The sequence below is a fragment of the Zygotorulaspora mrakii genome, chromosome 2, assembly GCF_013402915.1.
Source record: "Zygotorulaspora mrakii chromosome 2, complete sequence".
Lineage (NCBI taxonomy): Eukaryota > Fungi > Ascomycota > Saccharomycetes > Saccharomycetales > Saccharomycetaceae > Zygotorulaspora > Zygotorulaspora mrakii.
In genome coordinates, this window is record NC_050720.1 from 22,672 (window position 1) to 42,089 (window position 19,418).

At 41.9% G+C, this 19,418-nt stretch overlaps 9 protein-coding genes across 9 annotated transcripts; 5 read left to right on the forward strand and 4 right to left on the reverse strand.

The window, feature by feature from the left end:
* Positions 1 to 224: 224 nt before the first annotated feature.
* On the reverse strand, positions 225 to 1,445 carry HG535_0B00190 (TauD/TfdA dioxygenase family protein; the record flags this gene model as incomplete). Its single annotated transcript, XM_037286815.1, has 1 exon — positions 225 to 1,445. One exon carries the CDS (start codon positions 1,443 to 1,445, stop codon positions 225 to 227), a length of 1,221 nt encoding a protein of 406 aa, XP_037142710.1.
* A 1,098-nt stretch (positions 1,446 to 2,543) lies between these two features.
* On the reverse strand, positions 2,544 to 3,773 carry HG535_0B00200 (TauD/TfdA dioxygenase family protein; the record flags this gene model as incomplete). Its single annotated transcript, XM_037286816.1, has 1 exon — positions 2,544 to 3,773. The coding sequence occupies one exon, from the start codon at positions 3,771 to 3,773 to the stop codon at positions 2,544 to 2,546; it is 1,230 nt and encodes a 409-aa protein (XP_037142711.1).
* A 981-nt stretch (positions 3,774 to 4,754) lies between these two features.
* HG535_0B00210 (uncharacterized protein) lies at positions 4,755 to 6,416 on the forward strand (the record flags this gene model as incomplete). Its single annotated transcript, XM_037286817.1, has 1 exon — positions 4,755 to 6,416. The coding sequence occupies one exon, from the start codon at positions 4,755 to 4,757 to the stop codon at positions 6,414 to 6,416; it is 1,662 nt and encodes a 553-aa protein (XP_037142712.1).
* Positions 6,417 to 7,033: 617 nt separating this feature from the next.
* Positions 7,034 to 7,492, forward strand: HG535_0B00220 (GNAT family N-acetyltransferase; the record flags this gene model as incomplete). Its single annotated transcript, XM_037286818.1, has 1 exon — positions 7,034 to 7,492. One exon carries the CDS (start codon positions 7,034 to 7,036, stop codon positions 7,490 to 7,492), a length of 459 nt encoding a protein of 152 aa, XP_037142713.1.
* A 239-nt stretch (positions 7,493 to 7,731) lies between these two features.
* AIF1 (Aif1p) lies at positions 7,732 to 8,871 on the reverse strand (the record flags this gene model as incomplete). The annotated part of the gene is made up of 1 exon (XM_037286819.1): positions 7,732 to 8,871. One exon carries the CDS (start codon positions 8,869 to 8,871, stop codon positions 7,732 to 7,734), a length of 1,140 nt encoding a protein of 379 aa, XP_037142714.1.
* Positions 8,872 to 10,115: 1,244 nt separating this feature from the next.
* Positions 10,116 to 11,636, forward strand: AMF1 (Amf1p; the record flags this gene model as incomplete). The annotated part of the gene is made up of 1 exon (XM_037286820.1): positions 10,116 to 11,636. The coding sequence occupies one exon, from the start codon at positions 10,116 to 10,118 to the stop codon at positions 11,634 to 11,636; it is 1,521 nt and encodes a 506-aa protein (XP_037142715.1).
* Positions 11,637 to 11,892: 256 nt separating this feature from the next.
* Positions 11,893 to 13,584, forward strand: RDR1 (Rdr1p; the record flags this gene model as incomplete). Its single annotated transcript, XM_037286821.1, has 1 exon — positions 11,893 to 13,584. The coding sequence occupies one exon, from the start codon at positions 11,893 to 11,895 to the stop codon at positions 13,582 to 13,584; it is 1,692 nt and encodes a 563-aa protein (XP_037142716.1).
* A 656-nt stretch (positions 13,585 to 14,240) lies between these two features.
* Positions 14,241 to 16,016, reverse strand: DAK2 (dihydroxyacetone kinase; the record flags this gene model as incomplete). Its single annotated transcript, XM_037286822.1, has 1 exon — positions 14,241 to 16,016. The coding sequence occupies one exon, from the start codon at positions 16,014 to 16,016 to the stop codon at positions 14,241 to 14,243; it is 1,776 nt and encodes a 591-aa protein (XP_037142717.1).
* Positions 16,017 to 17,105: 1,089 nt separating this feature from the next.
* Positions 17,106 to 19,142, forward strand: AQY3 (Aqy3p; the record flags this gene model as incomplete). Its single annotated transcript, XM_037286823.1, has 1 exon — positions 17,106 to 19,142. One exon carries the CDS (start codon positions 17,106 to 17,108, stop codon positions 19,140 to 19,142), a length of 2,037 nt encoding a protein of 678 aa, XP_037142718.1.
* Between the last annotated feature and the right edge of the window lie 276 nt (positions 19,143 to 19,418).

Consider the following 19,418-nt stretch of genomic DNA (forward strand, 5'->3'; position numbering starts at 1 on the left):
AGGAATTCGAGAACTGCCTTTCCTATTAGTAGATTTCTTATGTAAGCAATCCTATGAAAAAAATGCACATGTGCTTTTTTAATACGAGCACCAAGGGCTGCGTATTATTCGAGTTTTATACAGGTTGCTGTTGAAATGTATATACAGTTTGGACACGTGGAAAAGTGTGTTGAGTTCAGAAAACGCAGCTGGTACAGGACAACCAGTATATAATGTTTTCAACATTATAAGCCACGTCCAACAGAAGATGGGTAATAGGTCTCATCGTTTAAGTGTTTCAGACTCTCGACCGGTCTTTCCCCTTGAGCTGTGATTCTAAAAGCGTGTCGACGAATTGGTGCTTCCCAATCTATAACAGCAGAGTGTTGAACTCTACGATTGTCCCAAACAGCAACTGTGCCGGGTTCCCAGTTGGCTCTAAGCTGTAAATCATGCGTGTTGTCTGCCAAGGAATACAGGAAATCCAATAATAAATTAGATTCTGGCTTTTTTAATTCAATGATCCTCCTGGAAAATGACTTGTTAACAAATAAACATTTCTTCTTTAGCACTGGATGAACTCTAACCAGTGGATGGATATTTGTCACTGGATCCCTTCGTTGGATACCTCCTTGTATTTTTGAATCGTTAGCTTGTTCTTTGGAGCTATGGGTGACATGTAGCGTACTCAAAAAATCTTGAAAAGGCTTCGATAGCCTGTCGAAAGCTTCAATTGAATCTCCGAATAACGTGTCACCACCGCCATCAGGACCTTCAAGGACATTAAAAAAGGTGTATGATGGTGGTTGTAATTCATAGGATACATCAGTATGCCAAAATATTGAAGAGTTCGAGTCGTAAAAAACTCTGTCAAATTCATCATGATCCGGTCTCCGAAAAGTAATATGTAATTCAGGGATATGCTCCGGATGACCACTAGTAGGATGAATGTGTAGTTGGCCAAAATGTTTTCCATAATTTGCTGCATAGGCAGCTCCTTTCTCCGCCATATTTTGATTTCTCAAAAGCACAACTCCCCTCTGGGCAACTAATAGAGCTAATTCATCCTTTGCTGAATCAGAAAGCTCAGTAAGTTGAATTCCTCTTATTTCGGTACCCATTTTAGGCGTGACTTTTCTCGTATTGATCAGATGTTTCTTATTTTCAGGAAAGAGGTTAGGAAAATTGGGATCTGCTCTTAATGCAGGATCTTCATACTTGTGAAATTTCAGAGGTGGGTATTTTTCCTTGGTATCCCAAGTTGGCAAAAAATCTGGATATTTGGCCTGTTTTCTGTAGGACTCGTAGATTCTTAATAAGCCGTTTGGCGCTACTTCATCTTGTGTTGGCATAAAATGTGTATCAAAATCCCCGTATGCACCGCTTTCTCCATATTTTAGGTGGAGAGCTCCAATGTTTTTAGCAATACACGAATTCTCTGAGATCGTTTCGAGTTCAGTAGACATAATGCAATCGGATTTTAGCTATTCTTCTGTTATGGTGGTCAAGCATACTTTTTGCTAGGAAACTTTTGACAAGCAATTTCCCCCTCTCCTTTATAGTTTCCTCCAAAAAGTGAGCACAGTAACTACTGGCATGGAGCCACATCTGTATCACGCTATCTCCCTCTGTTGACGTATCAAGGACAGCTTTTTGTCTTGTGAAAATGATAAATTCGTAACTCGTTGTGGCGCGAGAGGTCCATCTTCACAAGTCTCGCTTGTAAATTGCCATGGCAACGGACTTCTGAAAAAATGTCATTTCGTAGGTGTTACTTTTATGAATACATCAACGTGATATAAAGTACCTGAAGTGGTTCAAGGACTAAGTTTGTAAGTTAACAGAAATAAAATGCAGTTGGCACACTGATATTTTCGCGCGGAATCTTTTCTCTTTGGTGCCACTGTCTTTCCTAGATTCTGAGTCGCCGGCCTCTCGCAGTCTCTGAAAAGCTCATCCGTGTGCTAATACCTGCTTGAGGCTAAACTTTATAATATTAATTGAGCATGATGAGCTTCAAATTTGTTAAATGCCGTGAAAACAGGATAACAGCCTCAGGTGCGCGCTATTGCGCTTTGACCAATTGGTCAAGTGAGCTCTGCAATCGTTTTTCCAGCCTAAGTTGTGTGATTTAATCAGCCCTTCGATTCCTGCCAGTCTTGTTTATGAGCTAGCATGAGGAGCGACAATTAGTTGACAAAAACCCTTTAGGCTATGGCTGCTCATCATGTTATGGCAATATCGTTTAATAGAATTATCACTAGTTTATACTTCTCCAGTACATGCTGAATACCTCAATAGCCAAAAAAAAAACATCTTTTATAAGTTGTTTCTCACAACAGCATTTGCTTGTACGATCGTGAAACGCATTTCCAGAAACTGCTTCATCTTACCCAGTAATATGTGATTTTATTAACGTTAAAACTGCTTTGCTCGGGTGTTTCGTCCTCTCAGCTCATATGAGCAGCATATTGTAACATATACGCACCTTATAAACAGTCACTGATGTGTGGAGTAATTTTCTTTTTTATATTCTAAATAATCGTAAGTAGGAGAATGATAAATCAAACATTGTTGACAGGATCGGGGTAATAGCTGGGATCATTAAGGTATTTAGGATCTTCCACAGGTCTTTCACCTTGGGGGGTTATTCTCACTGCATGTCTGCTGACAGGCTTTTCCCAATCTACAACGGCAGAGTGATGAACCCTACGGTTATCCCAAATTGCCACTGTATTAGACTCCCAATTTGCTCTCAACTGAATGTCATGTGTATTTCCTATTAGATCGAATAAAAACTTCAAGAGAAGATCAGACTCCTGTTTCTTCAACTCCACGATTCTTCTAGAAAAAGATGGATCAGCAAAAATACTCTTTCTCTTCAAAACTGGGTGATACCTGATTAATGGATGAATATAGGCGGAAGCCTTTCTTCTCTCAATACCACCCTGTCTTTTCGAGTGTTCTGCTTGTTCAATTCCACTGTGGACGACATGTAAACGGCTCAAAAAATTCTGAAAGGTTGGAGAAAGTCTCTCATAAGCTTCAATTCCATCAGAAAACAACGTGTCGCCACCTCCATTTGGTCCTTCGAGTACAGTGAAAAAAGTATAAGAAGGCGGCTGCAACTCGTAAGAAACATCAGAATGCCAAAATATAGAGCTCGTTCTATCAGCGAACAACCTTTCGAATTCTTGTTCATCAGGCCTACGGTATGTTACATGTAGCTCGGCAACATCCTCCGGGTGACCGCTGCTTTGATGGATGTGCAACTTTCCAAAGTGGCTAACAAAGTCTGCGACATATCGAGGACCTTTCTCTGCGAAATCCTGCTCTCTCAAAACAACAACACCTCTTTGAGCAATCAAAAGAGCCAGCTCATCTTTCGCAGCATCCGAAAGGTGAGATAATTGAATTCCCTTAATTTCAGAACCTAGTTTTGGTGTGATCGGCCTCACAGCAATTTCGTTTTCTTTATCTTTAGGAAACAGGTTTGAAAATGTTGGGTCCGCTCTCAAAGCAGGATCATCGTATTCATGGAAAGTCAAAGGTCCATACTTCTCATTCGGATCCCAACTGGGTAGGAAATCCGGAGCTTTTGCGGTAGCTCTGTACTTTGCATTAACTCTTAGAATACCATCGGTCGAACGTTCATCCTGGCCCTCGAAAAAATGTGTATCATGATTTCCTTCATCAACTGTTTTGTAGTTCAGTTTCAGAACTGAACTTTTGGGGGTTTGTTTGCCGGAAGCCACGGAATAAGAGTTTGTCTTGGTCTTTAAGGTTGCCGACATATTATTTTGATGCCTGATCTATTGATTGGTGTTTGATTGGTTTGTTCTTATTAATGAAAAAGACGTTTGTAGCAGAGAAACATTCTGAATCGTGCTGCCTTATATACCTTTCATCAGCATTTTTGGCAAGTTGGAATGGTCGTATCTATTTAAATAGCAAGCCACATTCTTGAGCTCATGGCATTGAAGTCACTAGTGGGTAAACCATTCGGAACAAACTGTCTGTGCTATGTGACCAATAAAGAATATAATCAAGGAAAACATCACCTCATTTTTTTAGAAAACTTCAACAAACCTTAAAGCTTCGACCGATAACTTGCGAAATCTTACTGTTTAATACTTTTTTCAGAGAAATCAGCCCATATTGGACAGACAAACTAGTTTTCTTGAAGTTGCAAAACGACGCAAACTCGTAATGATCAGATACTCTTGCCTGCGCATTATCCCGATGCTCTACTTCAGTCTTGGCTTCAAGGTTCGGGCCGCGCTTACATTGAAAGTGCTCGGCATGGACATTGTGTCTTATATAACTTTGAAAAAAAAGACACCGCATCTTCAAATTGTGTAACTCTAAGAATCTGCAGGAAAGAATGCCAAGCTGGATCGCTCGTTATGCTAGCCACAGCTAGGCATGAAAACTAAGTTCTTTTCTCTGTGAACCCAACGCTATGACTTCAAGGGATAGTTTGCTTTCGTTATTTTGTGGATCATTGTGTAGACTTATGAATAAACTGTGGAGAAGACATATAGTACTATCCTCGAAAAACGTTTATTGCTTTCTATTAGTCAGTTCGTTCGAGCACATGAAATCTCATGAGGGGCACATCCCAGGAAACCGATATAACCCTCTCCTCTGCTGATATTGACGAATGCATGACCAAGATCTTGCAGTCCTCTATCGAATATAAATGAAAGGACATACTGGTTAAGTTTATCGGAATATTTTAGTTTGAGCTCACCACTGCTAAAGTATATACTACGATGGTCACTTTTCCGTACAATAAAAAGGGGACGAAGAAAGAGAATGTCTTAGTCACTGAGGATACTCAGTCGACTGCTAGTTTGACGTCGCCAAGTGACTCGGAATCCCTTGGTTTTGGAAGCGTAAGCTCTGTACATATTTTCAACGACAGTAAAGTCGCTGATTACTATTTCAAGATATATGATGACTGCAAGTATGAATGTCGCAAGTATTTTGATCCAAAATTTCAATGGACTGCTAGTGAAGAGAGAAAGGTTGTTAGAAAAGTTGATCTTAGGGTGGCGTTCTGGGCAATGTGGATGTTCGCTGCTCTAAATATTGATAGAAATAACTTGTCTCAAGCTCTTTCCGACAATTTTTTGGACGATGTTGGATTGACAACTGCCGATTATAACTTGGGTAATACTGTCAATCTAGTTTGCTTCATTCTGGCCGAGATGCCTGCGCAGCTTATCTCTAAAAAAATTGGTCCAGATCGATGGGTCCCTTTTGAAATGATTGCCTGGTCAATTGTGGCCATGTCGCAGGCCGCAATCAAAAATCGTAGTGGCTTTTTGGCAACGAGAGCCTTGTTGGGAATGTTGGAGGGCGGATTCATAGCAGATACCGTTCTGTGGCTTTCTTATTTCTACACAGGTAGTGAACTTACCATCCGCCTTGGCTACTTTTACGTGTCAGGACAGATAACCACAATTGTGATGTCCCTCGTCGCTTATGGTTTGTTGCAAATAAGAGCTGCTGGTATGGGAGGGTGGCAGTGGTTGTTTGTAGTTGAGGGGCTTTTTACGTTTATCATTGGTGTTATGTCCTATTTTTTAATGTCTCCTTCTGTTTCTCAAACCAAAGCGTGGTTTAGACCAAAAGGATCCTATACTGAGAGGGAGGTAAAGATTGTGGTCAACAAACTACTAAGAGATGATCCTGCGAAGGGAGAGATGAATAACAGGCAAGCGGTTTCTTTTAAAAAATTGTTGACTAGTCTTGCAGATTATAATCTTTGGCCGATGTATTTACTGAGTTATCTGGCTTGTATGGGACTTACGTCTACAAGTTCCTATCTAACCTTGATTTTGAGAAAGTTAGGATTTAGCACAGTAAACACAATCCTGCTCACAATACCCAAAACTGCTGGAGCTGCTCTCACACTCTTACTGATGAATTACTTGGCGTCTGCCACCAATCAAACACTTTTGGTAGCCATGTTGGAGCCCATCTGGGTTATCCCATGCGCTATTGCTCTGCGATGGTGGCCTGGATTGAATGTAAATGTATGGGCCACTTTTGCACTTCTGAATGTTGCACTTTCCTATCCAGCTTGTTATGCCAGTTTGCTAGCTCTGGTGTCCAAAAATTCTAATTCCGTTAGAAACAGAACAATTTCTCAAACAATTATGAATATCATGGCACAGTTGTCAGCTATCACATGTTCAAACTTATATCAGCCACACGATGCACCACTGTATCATAAAGGTAATGAAATCCTATTAGGCTTAAATGTAGCCACTTTTGTCGCATTGGGAGCTACAAGATACTACTATTCTCACCAAAATCAGCGAAGAGAAAAAATATGGAATTCAATGGATTCCGAACAACAAGAACTTTACCTTCAAAATAGTGAGCAACTTGGGACTAAAAGGTTGGATTTCAGGTTTTCTCTCTGAAATTGCTTATGAATGACCCAAGCCCTGCAAGCTCCATGTAAATATATTTATATATATATTCTTTTAGCAAATAAACTCATTATTAGAAAAACAAACAGCCATGCCCAAACAGAATATGCTTACAACAATTTTTTTTCTAACTATCGTGAGATTTATTTTTTGTAATCATTTCATTGTATTCAAGAAAAAAATTAGAAGTGAGAGAGAGTACTGATAATCCAAAAAACTATTATTACAGCAACCTAAGTTTTAGCATTGAGCCTGTAATCTTTAACTACCTTTGCAGTGCTGGCCGCAGATAGGATGAGCACCGCCGCGCGGAGGAATGCTCCGAAATGCGTTTCAGTCAATATACCCTTGCAGATAGACATAACTTAAATGCAAAGTTTCTTTGGCATAGCTGAGGTTAGCCGTGGACACAGCTTTACTTCTGGGTTGTGTACCATATTAAGGGCTGTAAAATATTCGAGTTTCAAAGAGATAGTCGGTGCTGGAAATCCTGCATGCGTCACACGGCTCATCGACAAGCCATCTTGCTTAAATTATAAAAGGTGTAGATTTTTGAAAAGTATCGGATACTATTAGTACGTGGCATATTTATAAACAACACCAGTCTGATGCCCGATTCAATTATTATTAGGCAGGTTCAAGAGGGAGACCAGCGTGAATGGGAACGTCTCTGGAAGCTATTTCAAATTTTTCACAATGTCACTCCAACAGATGAGTTGAGTAAAGCTAACTTCCAGCGGTTCTTGGACCCTCAAATCAAAATGTGGGCAGCATTGGCTATCGATTTAGAAACTGGAAAAGCTCTTGGTATGGTCAATTATTTTAGTCATATCACCACCTGGGCTACTAAGGATAAGATCTTGTTAAACGATCTATACGTTGACGAAACTGCAAGGGTCAGAGGCTTGGGAAGACAGCTCGTCCAATATGTATATGATGAAGCAGATAAAATGAACACCCCGCACGTATACTGGTGTACCGACTACTTCAACCATAGAGCCCAAATTCTCTATACCAAAGTTGGCTATCAGACTTCCAGAGTCATTTACAGAAGGACAGGCCATTGAATGTAAATCTATCTCTGCTTGAACTATATTACGCTGAATATTTATTTTGAATTAGTTTCATTTTATGCTAAAGTTTATCTTAGAACATGGAAAGTGGTATGTGTCACAAAAACTATGCTTTGTTATAATGAGCATGATTGATTTTGAACGCAAATGAAAGCCTTAGTAAAATATATCACGCCCCATTATAGGACATTTCCTACATTCTTTCGACAATTAACTGACTAAAACAGGTTCTTTTATTTTTTATACATATCTTCCATTTTTTCCCTAAATAGACTCTTACATTTCGCTTTAGCGACCACAAAAGATGGAATACTCACGGTTCCAAGAAAAGGCACCGGAAACTGACCAAACCCTGTTTTGGGTCCAAGTGAAACAGCACCCGGAGTTTCACCAATTTCATAGCAGCTACAGCTTGCTAGTTTAGCATTCGCACCCTCCTTCATGAACGAGATAACGTTTTTAGTTAAAACATCAACCCAGTTATCTCTTTTCATAATTCCATGATATCTGAAATTGGTGACGTCTCCAATGGCGAAAATATTTCCTTCTTTACAGGCATTTACTTGAAAATTAGTTTGCACCTGGACGAAACCCCTATCGTCGCAAAAATCGGCGATATGGTTAGTTGGTACGTTTGGTGCAATTCCAACTCCCCTATAAATCAAGTCCGCCCTGATATGTTTAGATGCGTCATCTCCCAAAATTATTTGATTTGGATCATCATCGGAAATCGTCCCTCTTGCATTTAGATAGAGTTTGATACCGTTGCCAGAGAGGTAATCTGTAACTTTCGACCTTACTGTGTCGCCATATAAGCCATTAGCTGGCAAAAGTTTGTCCGAGTTGTGGATTATAGAGATGCGTCTCTTACCAGACTTGATTTCGTCTTGATATTTGAACAGCAGCTCACCGACAATCTCGGAATTGACAAAACCACCTCCAATAAAAGCAATGTGCTCAGCTTCCTGAACTCTAGAGGCTTGCTTGTCTAAATAAGTCTTGTAGTCATCGCCAAATGCGAACGTTGAACCAATCGGATCGGGCCATTTCGAGCCCGTTGCAAGAATCAGCACATCAAAATCCAAAACTGCTTCTGATTCCAAAATCAAATTGCTGGTGTTGAAGCTGACCACTTTGTCTTTGATCGTCTCAACTCCAATGTCAATGACGTCTTTGAGAGGCAAGATCGAGCTCGAATAGTCCCTCGACACAGTTAAACGCACAGCAGATGGTAAGAAATATACATAATCTGACAGAGTTACCAGTTTGACTCTGTAAGAGGTGGCGTCCAGCTCTCTAGATAAATGATTTGCCACAGAGACACCAAATACTCCAGCACCAACGACTGCTATAGTTTTCTTTTCAATTTCCATAACCGTTTGTTTTTTTGCTCTCTTGAGACCAAACAGTAATTGACACCTTCATAGGGTAAAAGCACGATACAAGAGCATTACTATCATCGCAGACTACCTCTCAATCATCCAGTAGTATTTATAAGGCTGATCTAATGCAGACCCTTCGCATTTTGCCAGCCGGGTAAACTTTCCTGGAAATAGATCCCCGCTGTTATCGGTGCGTTTAGCATACTTAAAAGGGACCGGCATACAAGACATCACACTGTCGGCGCTTCGCGAGCAGCAGAATGACAAAGTGAGAGCTACAATCATCCATCAGGGACATTTTTGGATGCGTTAGTGTAAGAGATACAGGCTGAAGCAAGCGCAATGGCATTGTTATGAGGGCAGTCGCCCTTGCCCAATCGAGCTTCCCTCACGATGCCTCCGAGAAGGGGCATTCGGAGGCTACGTGCTGGCGTGTTGTCGTCTTCGTTCCACCCTGGTATTTTGTATATCTGACCAGCCTTCCAAGGAACAAACAAGAATCTAAAACGGACTTACCATGAATTGACGCGTGCCCAAACGCTAGCCCCACATTTGTGATGTTGCCTCCTTCCAAACAGATGAGTTCTCGACACTACGGGCGACAATCCATGAAAGCAGGGCTACCTGCTGACGCCAACAGATGCAGATACACCAGAGCTGATATGTTTGAGAACCATTCTAGCTCCAAAAAGTTTATAGCAACCGAAGAAGCTGCGAAATCAAGCAAGAGACTACAATGCATCAATTCCGCTGCAACTATTAGCCAGTAAGTGGCAGGGCTGGTAGTCGGTTTCCTGCACCATTGTCATTTTGATGTATCCCTCCGGCAATGTCGCAATTACTGCCTGCAATTTTTTTCCAGATGGCGTACTGCTTGCATTGGATAACGAATTACATAAGCGTTAATCAGCCAACGCTTTCTGTAGATAATGCGGCTGCTGCGGCTTGTCGGTGCAAAATCGCGTAATTTTCGAAGGATTTCGCCCGCTTTTTTCCTAGTTGCCTTGAGCGCTCCGTTGTGCGGGTATTGCGGAATGACGACAAATGAGTGCACAATCCAAGAGATAAACGAGTTTTGTAATGGCATAAGCTCTCGATTAAATGCGAAACATGTATGGAAAGCGCTAGTGGATTTTTTTTCACCAAGTGTATATAAATAGTGTCAACACGATTAAGTTTTACGACCAAAAGCGAAGGTTCCAAGATTGTACCAGGCAATTTTAAAAAGGTCAGCGATGGGCAAGGAGAATAAGGAAACCGGCGATGAGGTTGATGAAATGTCTCTGGATGGAGTGGAAAAAGTCGATGCTGAAGCGCCAGAGGGCTCTCTGATACGTGAAGCCACGTTTGTGGGAGTGTTATGCTCGGCTCAATTAATGACACAAGCGGGCCTTGCGCAATCAATAGCGCCACTTCATTATATTGGTGAGAGTTTTGGGATCAGCAATCCCGGCCAATTGAGTTGGTTTGCATCCGGTTACTCATTGACGGTTGGTACATTCATTTTGATTGCGGGCAGACTGGGTGATTTGTTTGGGCACAGAAGATTCTTTGTCTTCGGATTTTTATGGTACGCACTCTGGTCATTGCTGGCCGGATTCAGCGTATACTCTAATCAGGTCTTCTTTGATTGCTGCCGTGCCTTTCAAGGTATCGGACCAGCCCTGGTGCTGCCCAATGCGATTGCCATTCTAGGTCGCACTTACAAGCCAGGAAAGAGGAAAAATATGGCATTCAGTATGTTTGGTGCTTGCGCACCCAACGGCTTTACACTTGGAGCAGTCTTTTCATCCATACTAGCTCAGATGGCATGGTGGCCTTGGGCGTTTTGGATATTTTCTATTGTTTGCTTTTTCTTGGCGGTAGCAGGACTCTGGGTGATCCCACACGCAGATATGCCGAATTTGGATGCATCCCACTCAATTTGGCAACGAGTTGATTTGGCAGGTTCTTTGAGCGGCATGACTGGGCTTATTCTATTCAATTTTGCGTGGAATCAAGGTCCTGTCGTGGGTTGGGAAACGCCTTATACGTATGCATTGCTCATAGTGGGAGTCGCATTCCTGTGTCTATTTGTCTTTATAGAATTGCGAGCTAAATTTCCGTTGCTCCCTTTTAAAGCGCTATCGACGGACGCCGCATTCGTACTGGCTTGTATCTCTGCAGGGTGGTCAAGTTTTGGTATTTGGATTTATTACATCTGGCAATTCATGGAGGATTCAAGAGGACAGACCCCACTATTATCAAGTGCGCAACTTACCCCTACATGCGTTAGTGGATTTTGCGCAGCTATGACTACAGGAATTGTCTTGAATTATTGCAGACCTAGTACAGTGATGTTATGTGCAATGATCGCCTTCACTCTGGGGAACATATTAATCTCCTCAGCCCCAGTGCATCAGACCTATTGGGCTCAAACTTTTGTCTCTATAATTGTGATGCCCTGGGGCATGGACATGTCTTTTCCTGCTGCAACACTTATTCTCAGTAACACAATGCCCCAGGAACACCAAGGCCTTGCTGCCTCGTTGGTTAACACAGTGGTCAATTATTCCATTTCAATTGGACTAGGATTTGCCGGTACAATCGAGTCGCAAGTAAATGATGGAGGATCTAACCCATTAAAGGGATACCGCGGCTCTTGGTACATGGGGATAGGACTAGGTGGTCTTGGAATTGTAATTGCTGCGTCCTACGGGCTCAGCACATACGTGAGATTCAAACGGGAACCTCCTGAAAACGAACACTTAGAGTAACACGTAATTTAATAATTTAATGATTTTCACAGCATAGTACGATGGAAATAAGCTCTATATGTTAATTCTTCAGCCGTCTAACTTTATAAGTTAGTTTTTCGGATTTATATATCACGTGGCGATGCACGTATCGATCTTTGATTTCTTTTGTTTAATCTTCCTGAAAGACTCATCTCAGATCAAGCTCAGTTACTGTACGCAAGACAAGAAAAAGATGGTCAGATACGAATAAGGCCTAGAATGCTTTGTATATGAAATGACATTTTCGGGAACAAATTTGCAATCAGGTAAACGTCAAAGGGTGCAAAAAGCATGTATACCTTGCAGAAAACGTAAAAGAAAATGTGATGGTAAGCAACCTTGTGGGATGTGTTCTGATTATGGATATGAGTGCCAGTATACTTATGATGATGGACCTCTGACAGAATTCAAAGTAAAGCGTCTGGAAAAAAGGTTATTCGCTGGGCGTGATGAAGTGTCTGTTCCCGTTGCACATTTGACAGCTGAAGAGAGTAAAAAACATACTGCTAATGAGCAAAAGGCTGAAGAGAGTAAAAAACATACTGCTAATGAGCGAAAGGCTGAAGATACACGCCCCGTTAATTTGACCAAATCTACTGATCAGCATTCAGCGGTGGGATTTCCGCGGACACTGGGTCTCGAACTTCAATCTGCCAACCCACCACGTTTGCACTCTTTTGGTTGGCATTGTGGCGTCCGACCTGAAGAAAAATCAAGTAAACACGGCCCCTTGTCTGAATTACTGACAGTGGAGGAATGTCGTCGCTTCACCAAAGTTTTTTTCACAGTTGTGCATCCATTTTTTAATTTCATAGATGAGGATAAACTTAAGTTAGAAGTGGAAAAATGTTGGAACGGAACTGGAGAAAACTCAGATTATGGAGCCGTTATTGCAGGGGTCATTTCTTTGGGATCGTTTTTCTCAGGAACCCTTGGGCATCCGCGGGAGCTGGATATCGTCAAATATGCTAAATGCATTTTAGATGATCCTGCTTTCAGTCGTGTTCCCTCTATTGAACAGGTCTCTGCGTGGATCTTGCGAACAATTTACCTCCGTACAGCTGCTCCTCCGCACGTAGCATGGCTCGCTAGCTGTACTTCTCTTCATCTTGCAGAGGTAATTGGGCTCCATCAGGAAATTGACGGGGCTGATTTCGACACAAATACGAACTCTCGTTCAAGAACTACGATATATGTGCGTGAGTATGCTAGAAGAATATTTTGGTGTGCATGGACAACAAACACGATCCTTTCGTATGACTACGGGTGCACAAGTGTGAATATTAACAAACGTACTTGTAAATCCGTTAAAGAATCAAAAAGTGATTATCTAGCACACCTGGTGAAATTAGCCCAACTTATTCCAAGGGAGTACTCGAGTTTAGATCCTACAATTCAAACAACGGAGTTGTTAAATGCTTTAAAGTGCGTGTACGACTCGCCGGATGTTCATGCTTTCATATCTCTAACTAAGGCTGATCTGTGTCTGTCTTTTTATAGAAGACTAAGACTGCTAAATCATGTTCTTGATAAAGGAGTCATACTTCAAATCACAAGCATTGGAAACACAGCACTATCAGCGGCTTATCATCTAGCTAAAATAGATCAAGCGTGGTGGAGTGTGTTAAGTACCTCTTTCCAATATGTCTGTGTTCTTCTTGCCATTGACACGCCTGAAAGTCTTTTGCATGTTACTTCAGCGATGAGTATGCTTGATAGCATCGTCCAAACTTTAGGAACTACGGTAGCTCTTGAGGCGCAGAATACAGCAAAGCTTCTACTTCAAGATTTACTGAAGAGAAAAAATCGACAAATTCAGCAATTGGAGAGCGCCACGCATCCAGATCCTTTGCCACAGGATAATCGTTTGCTTGATATTGATTGGGATGTACTGCTTGACCCATCTTATACATTCAATTTCCTATGACATAGTTCATAAAGTAGGTGCTTATCTTTACGTAATTAATAGGTAGAGTCAATTATGCCCTGCAGTCGTGGTATTATGTGGAAGAATTTACCGCAAAGACTTGTGTTGTAGATTAAGTTAATGACTGAAAAAAGCTGGCGCCACGCGCAAGATGTTTTACTGCCATAACTATTTACAGTAGTGAACAAACTCTAATATTGTTCTACCACTTTGAGGGAGTTGAAGTGAAAGGTAATACTGTAAATTAATCAAAATGCGTGTCGACGCGATTTTAACAGGCGTCCATTGCATCTCGCTTATCGCTTTGCAAAATGATATCGAAGCAATGTGAAAATGAATACCACTTACCTAGCAAAGTCGCTAAACTGTAACCGTGAAATTTGGGTTGGAAACGTTTTTTGGCTCTATGAATGAAAACTTTTTGTGAGAATTTACTCAAAAGGAAAATATATATGAAAGAGAAGGTTGACCTTGCTGTCCGCTTCAGTTCGATTATGTGTTGTAGGAACTAGAAAATTTTCTTAATTTTCTTATACTTTTACTCATCTTTATCAACTATACACTGCGACATAGGTCTAGGTAAACACTAAGCTAGAGCAGATCTTCGCGATGGAATCATGTGCTGAATTATCAAACCAGCAAGTGTCATTTGGTACTTAATATCCGGCAGCGGTAACTAACCCATCCAACAGAGCAGCCAACCCGACAGCACCTGGATCTGGCAGCCCACCTTCGCTATCAAGCTTACGCAACTCCTCTTTGGCTACATAGGAAGCACGACCAACAAGGGCATCCATCTTTCTTGTCTTCTCAGCACCTTGTTGAGCCGCTTCGACAGCCGCTCTAGGACCCTTACCAGCATTTAGGGTTTCGACAAAAGGTTGCAAAGCATCAATCAAGGTTCTATAACCAGGACGTGCTCTTGTGTACTTATAAAGAGCCTCTAAAGCGGATTGTGAAGCTTTTTTAAAGGTGTTAACTGTTAGTTGCTTGTCGCCTGAATCATTAATACCTTTTGCTAAAGCAGATAGGTAGATAGAATATAGACCACCAGAGGTACCACCCATAGAGTCTTCGACGATGTAAGCAATATCTTCGATACCATGTGCAGCATCCTCAAGACGCAAAGAATGATCATCAATGGCTTCTGTCAATCCCTTACCACCAGAAACAAGAGTTGTTCCGCAATCTCCATCTCCTGCAATAGTATCATACCATGTAACTTTTGGCTCTACTTCGTTAATTCTTTCAATACCAGCTAATAGAATTTTAGCAAATGTATCAAAATTGGCCTTAACACCGGATGGTTTTTCATTCTTTATTGTCTTCAATGAAGGAGCAGTTGGTACCTTACCGTCAGCAAGAACTTTCCAATCTTCCGCGTTATGATACGTTTGATTCCATCCGCTAGCCGTTGTAGGATAATCGAAGTATTTGATAATACTTGGACCAGCTTTTGACGCATTCATCAAAGTTATACCGAAACCCGGTCCGTTCAAAGCGGTTATGAATGCGCCAACTATGGTTCTCTTTGGAATAATGTTATATTTCTTAATCAATTGCTCAGAAACGACTTCTGCTGCATACCCCAATTCCAAATTAGACATACCACCCATATTGTTAACCATTAAAACGACATCGTCCTTAGGTTCAAATTTGACATATGAGCGATCTTCGTCTTCACCAAGAACTAAGGGCAACATCTGAGCAACAAGTTCTGGAATTGATGGTAAAGGTGAAGATTTTTGGGTACCTGATTCATTGTGAATACCCATACCAATTTCATACTCATCGTCACCCAGGATATTCTCCGGCTTGTGACCGGGAACAGTGCAATGATCCAGAGAAGCAGCAATAGTAGCACTATTATCATTCACTGCTTGAGCAACTTGTGCAACTTCTGATAGTTCAAGGCCATGAGCTGCAGCTGCCCCGGCAATCTTATGGACAAGAACAGTGGCACCTAGCCCTCTGCGTCCTACAAGCGAGCCCTTCTTCTTACCTACAGACACATCATCGCCAACGGCCACTAGTTCAACTTTCATTCCAGCGGCTTTTGCTCTTTCAGCGGCTAATCCAAAATGAATAATATCACCTGTGTAGTTCTTGACAATGATCAACGTTCCCTTAGGAGACTCGACAGCCTTTAGAGCGGAGAAGATCTGTTTGGTAGATGGCGAAGCAAAGATTGCACCAGCCGCAATAGCATCTAACGCACCTTCACCAACAAATCCGGCATGTGTCGGTTCATGGCCACTTCCTCCTCCGGAAACCAAAGTGACTTTAGGCTTATTGCCAGAGTTTGCAGCAGAGGCAGTTCTGAAAACTACTCGATCGTGCTCGATCACCGTCAAACCTGGATTACTTCTGGCGAGTCCCAGCAAATAGGGTGCGACGATGTTTCCATCGGATTTAAATTGTTTATGAGACATGGAAGTGATATTGATACTATTTCGGAATTGAGTCTTGGTTTCGGCTCTGTGTACAGTTTTCCTGCAAGTACAGCACCGACAATTATTCCAACTACTACATGTATTCTAAATATCCCGTCCCAATGCATCTATATATATCCACAAAACTCTAAATCCAAAGTGTAAATCAAGGTTGGTTCCAACATTCGTTGCGCGATTTTCAGTACCCTTCAAATTAACTTAAACACTGGCTCATACGAGTCTGCCGATTTACCACATGTCACCAGTTATCATCAAGATGGCCTGTTCTGTCTGTTTCTTTCGTGCTTCTTTGGTTCTTCCTCTCTTACCTTTTGCTCCCTTTTCTGCCTCTGCACCCCCGCATGTATTCTCTAATCACAGTTTGCCCCAGAATCTGTGCAGAAACGCAAGTGAAAATCTCGGGATTACGCTCGGAAGTTAAAAAAGAATCAGCGCCATGAGCGACAATGAACCATAAAGGTAAGATGAAATGAATATGAATATGAATAAACGAATAAACGAATAAACGAATAAATGAATAACTATTTCTTCACCAGCAGACTCGTGTGTATCATTTTATTGTGGAACCATCTCGCTGGAAGCACACAGTAACTTGAGAGGATCTGTACACGTTTTTCCGATTATCCCGTCTTGTCCGTGCTGTCATCGCTTTCGTCACCATTCTCTGAGGTTAATATCATGCAGCGTTATTTTGGTTGACTAGTGCGCTGATGAGAAGCAGAAACAAGTGGAGCATGCGTTAGCCCATTAGCAGATTGTCGAAAGATTTTGGAAGATAGATTGCAATCAAGGTTGGGTGAAAAGCGGGCCGGATTTATGGTCGCCCCATAACGGCAATCCTCTGTGGCTCAGTAACTCCTGCCTACCCCTTGAAGAAGGCCCGCAATAACGGTAACGACAATAGTTCTCGTTTCGCTGAGATGCAGATTCTGGAGAAAGAGAAAGTTTACCCGAATATTTATAAACTGTACACGGTGGAGGTATTGTGTTTGTTCTGGCAACAGTTTCGGTTAGTTTTTCGTTTTTTGTCAGTTGTTACTTAGAATTGTCTATTCGAGTGAGCGAACTATGAGCAATAGATTATCTACATCTTCGTCCTCGTCTTCTGCGAGTTCTGCGAGTTCTGCGAGTTCTGCTAGCTTGCCACACTCCGGCAATAGATCTGCGGAACGCGGAAACCAGTTAGAAAACGCCAAGGAAAGACCTCCACACGGCAAGGTTACATGGGAGGGAAACGTGAAAGGTACTGGACCGGTGCCAACAGGTGTTGACACCGGTTTATCGCCCGCGAGAGGAGTGTCCGGAGTAGGAATGGGCACTGCTGCTGCGGCAGGAGCGGCTAAGAAATCCAGTGAATTGGGAGGCTTTTCGAGAAGTACGTTGGCTCCGCTGACGCCATTATCAAAAGGAGCTGCTGAGGATGTTCCTCGCAACAGGCCGAGAAGACCCGTGGGTTTGGCTTATTCATCTCCAAATCTGAAAGGTTTGGCTAACCAGCCCAACGCTGAGCAAGAGCTCTTGATGGATTACTATCTTTCAGGCGCTAACAATCGGGGTTCTAATGGTAATTATGTTGATCCTTTATATCGCCATTTAAATCCCTCTAGAAACCTCAAAAATAAGCCTGTGTGGAGTTTGAATCAACCATTACCTCATGTTCTGGATCCGTCATTGGCGGAGAAAATGATTCAAAAGAATAAAGAAGTAAAGTCTCGTTCTCGTCCTTCGTCAAAGTCTGGTTCAAGAGATGTTTCGCGGTCAGGGTCGATGACATCTGTCAATGACTGGAAGAAACTTCTTAGACGTCCTGGCTCCGGCAGGAGGTTGAACGATATAGAAGCGCAATTGCCAAGTTCTGCAACCCAAGCTGCGGCAAAAGCAAAATTGATGGATGGACACAAACCTTCACATTCTCAAATTGAATTCTCAAAAAAGGGTGCAAAATCAGGTACTCACAATGCTAAATTTTCTCTTGGCGATGAAAGCTATCCAGCATCTGTTGCCGATAATGAATCTACGCCTCCACTCAAAAAATCAGAGGATGCTTCAAATTATACAGATTTATTAAAAGAACAACTTGAAGAAGAGGGTAGTACTCCTGTTGATTTAGTTGAAAAAAGTGGTGACATAATTGGAGATGATGACGATGAATCTGAGGAAATAACCTTTACCAATTTTTGGGCAAGGATCAGGTATAAAATGCGCGAACCATTTGCTGAGTTTATCGGTACTTTAGTGCTTGTTGTTTTTGGTGTAGGTGGTAATCTTCAAGCAACTGTAACAAATAATGCTGGTGGGTCCTATGAATCATTGTCCTTCGCATGGGGGTTCGGATGTATGCTTGGTGTTTATGTTGCAGGTGGTATCAGTGGTGGCCATATAAATCCGGCCGTCACTATCTCAATGGCTATTTTCAGAAAGTTTCCGTGGAAAAAAGTTCCCGTTTACATTGTTGCACAGATCTGTGGTGCTTTCTTTGGTGGCGCACTGGCATATGGCTACTTCTGGAGTTCGATTACCGAGTTTGAAGGTGGTCCAACAATTAGGACAGCTGCTTCGGGTGCCTGTTTGTTTACCAATCCAAGATCCTACGTCACCTGGAGAAATGCATTTTTCGACGAATATATTGGCACTGCAATGTTGGTTGGTTGTTTAATGGCACTGTTAGATGATAGTAATGCACCACCGGCTAATGGTATGACCGCGTTCATCGTAGGGCTTTTGGTTGCTGCTATTGGTATGGCTCTCGGGTTCCAAACGAGTTTCACAATTAATCCAGCTCGTGATCTCGGTCCTCGTATATTTTCTGCTATGGTTGGCTATGGTAGACATCCATTTCACCTTACTCATTGGTGGTGGACCTGGGGTGCCTGGGGTGGACCAATCGCAGGTGGTATCTCAGGAGCTCTGGTATATGATCTGTTCATCTTCACGGGTTGCGAGTCTCCTGTCAATTATCCCGACAATGGTTATATCGAGCATAGAGTTGAGAAGCTGTTGCATAAGGAATTTCATCATCGAAATGGCATGGATGATTCCCACGGGGTCAAAGTGGATCAAACTAGTAGCAGCAAAGAATCTACTCCAAAATCTACCCCCACATGAAAAGATGGTAGATCCTATGAATTTCACGTCAATCCCATTGTATTTTTATGTAATGCACTTTTTATTGTTATGAGTTAAGATTTAATTAATAAGACACATGTATATTTTCAAAATGTGTATCAAGCATTTCAATATTTGAAATTTTGCATGCTATTATAATTTAAGATTGAAAAAAAGGAGTTGCGGCCTTATTTGAAGCCAAAGAAATGAGTGAGCAGCCTCCTATTAAAATACAAGCGTTTCCTGCGTGTGCAAAATTTAATGCAGGTATTTGAT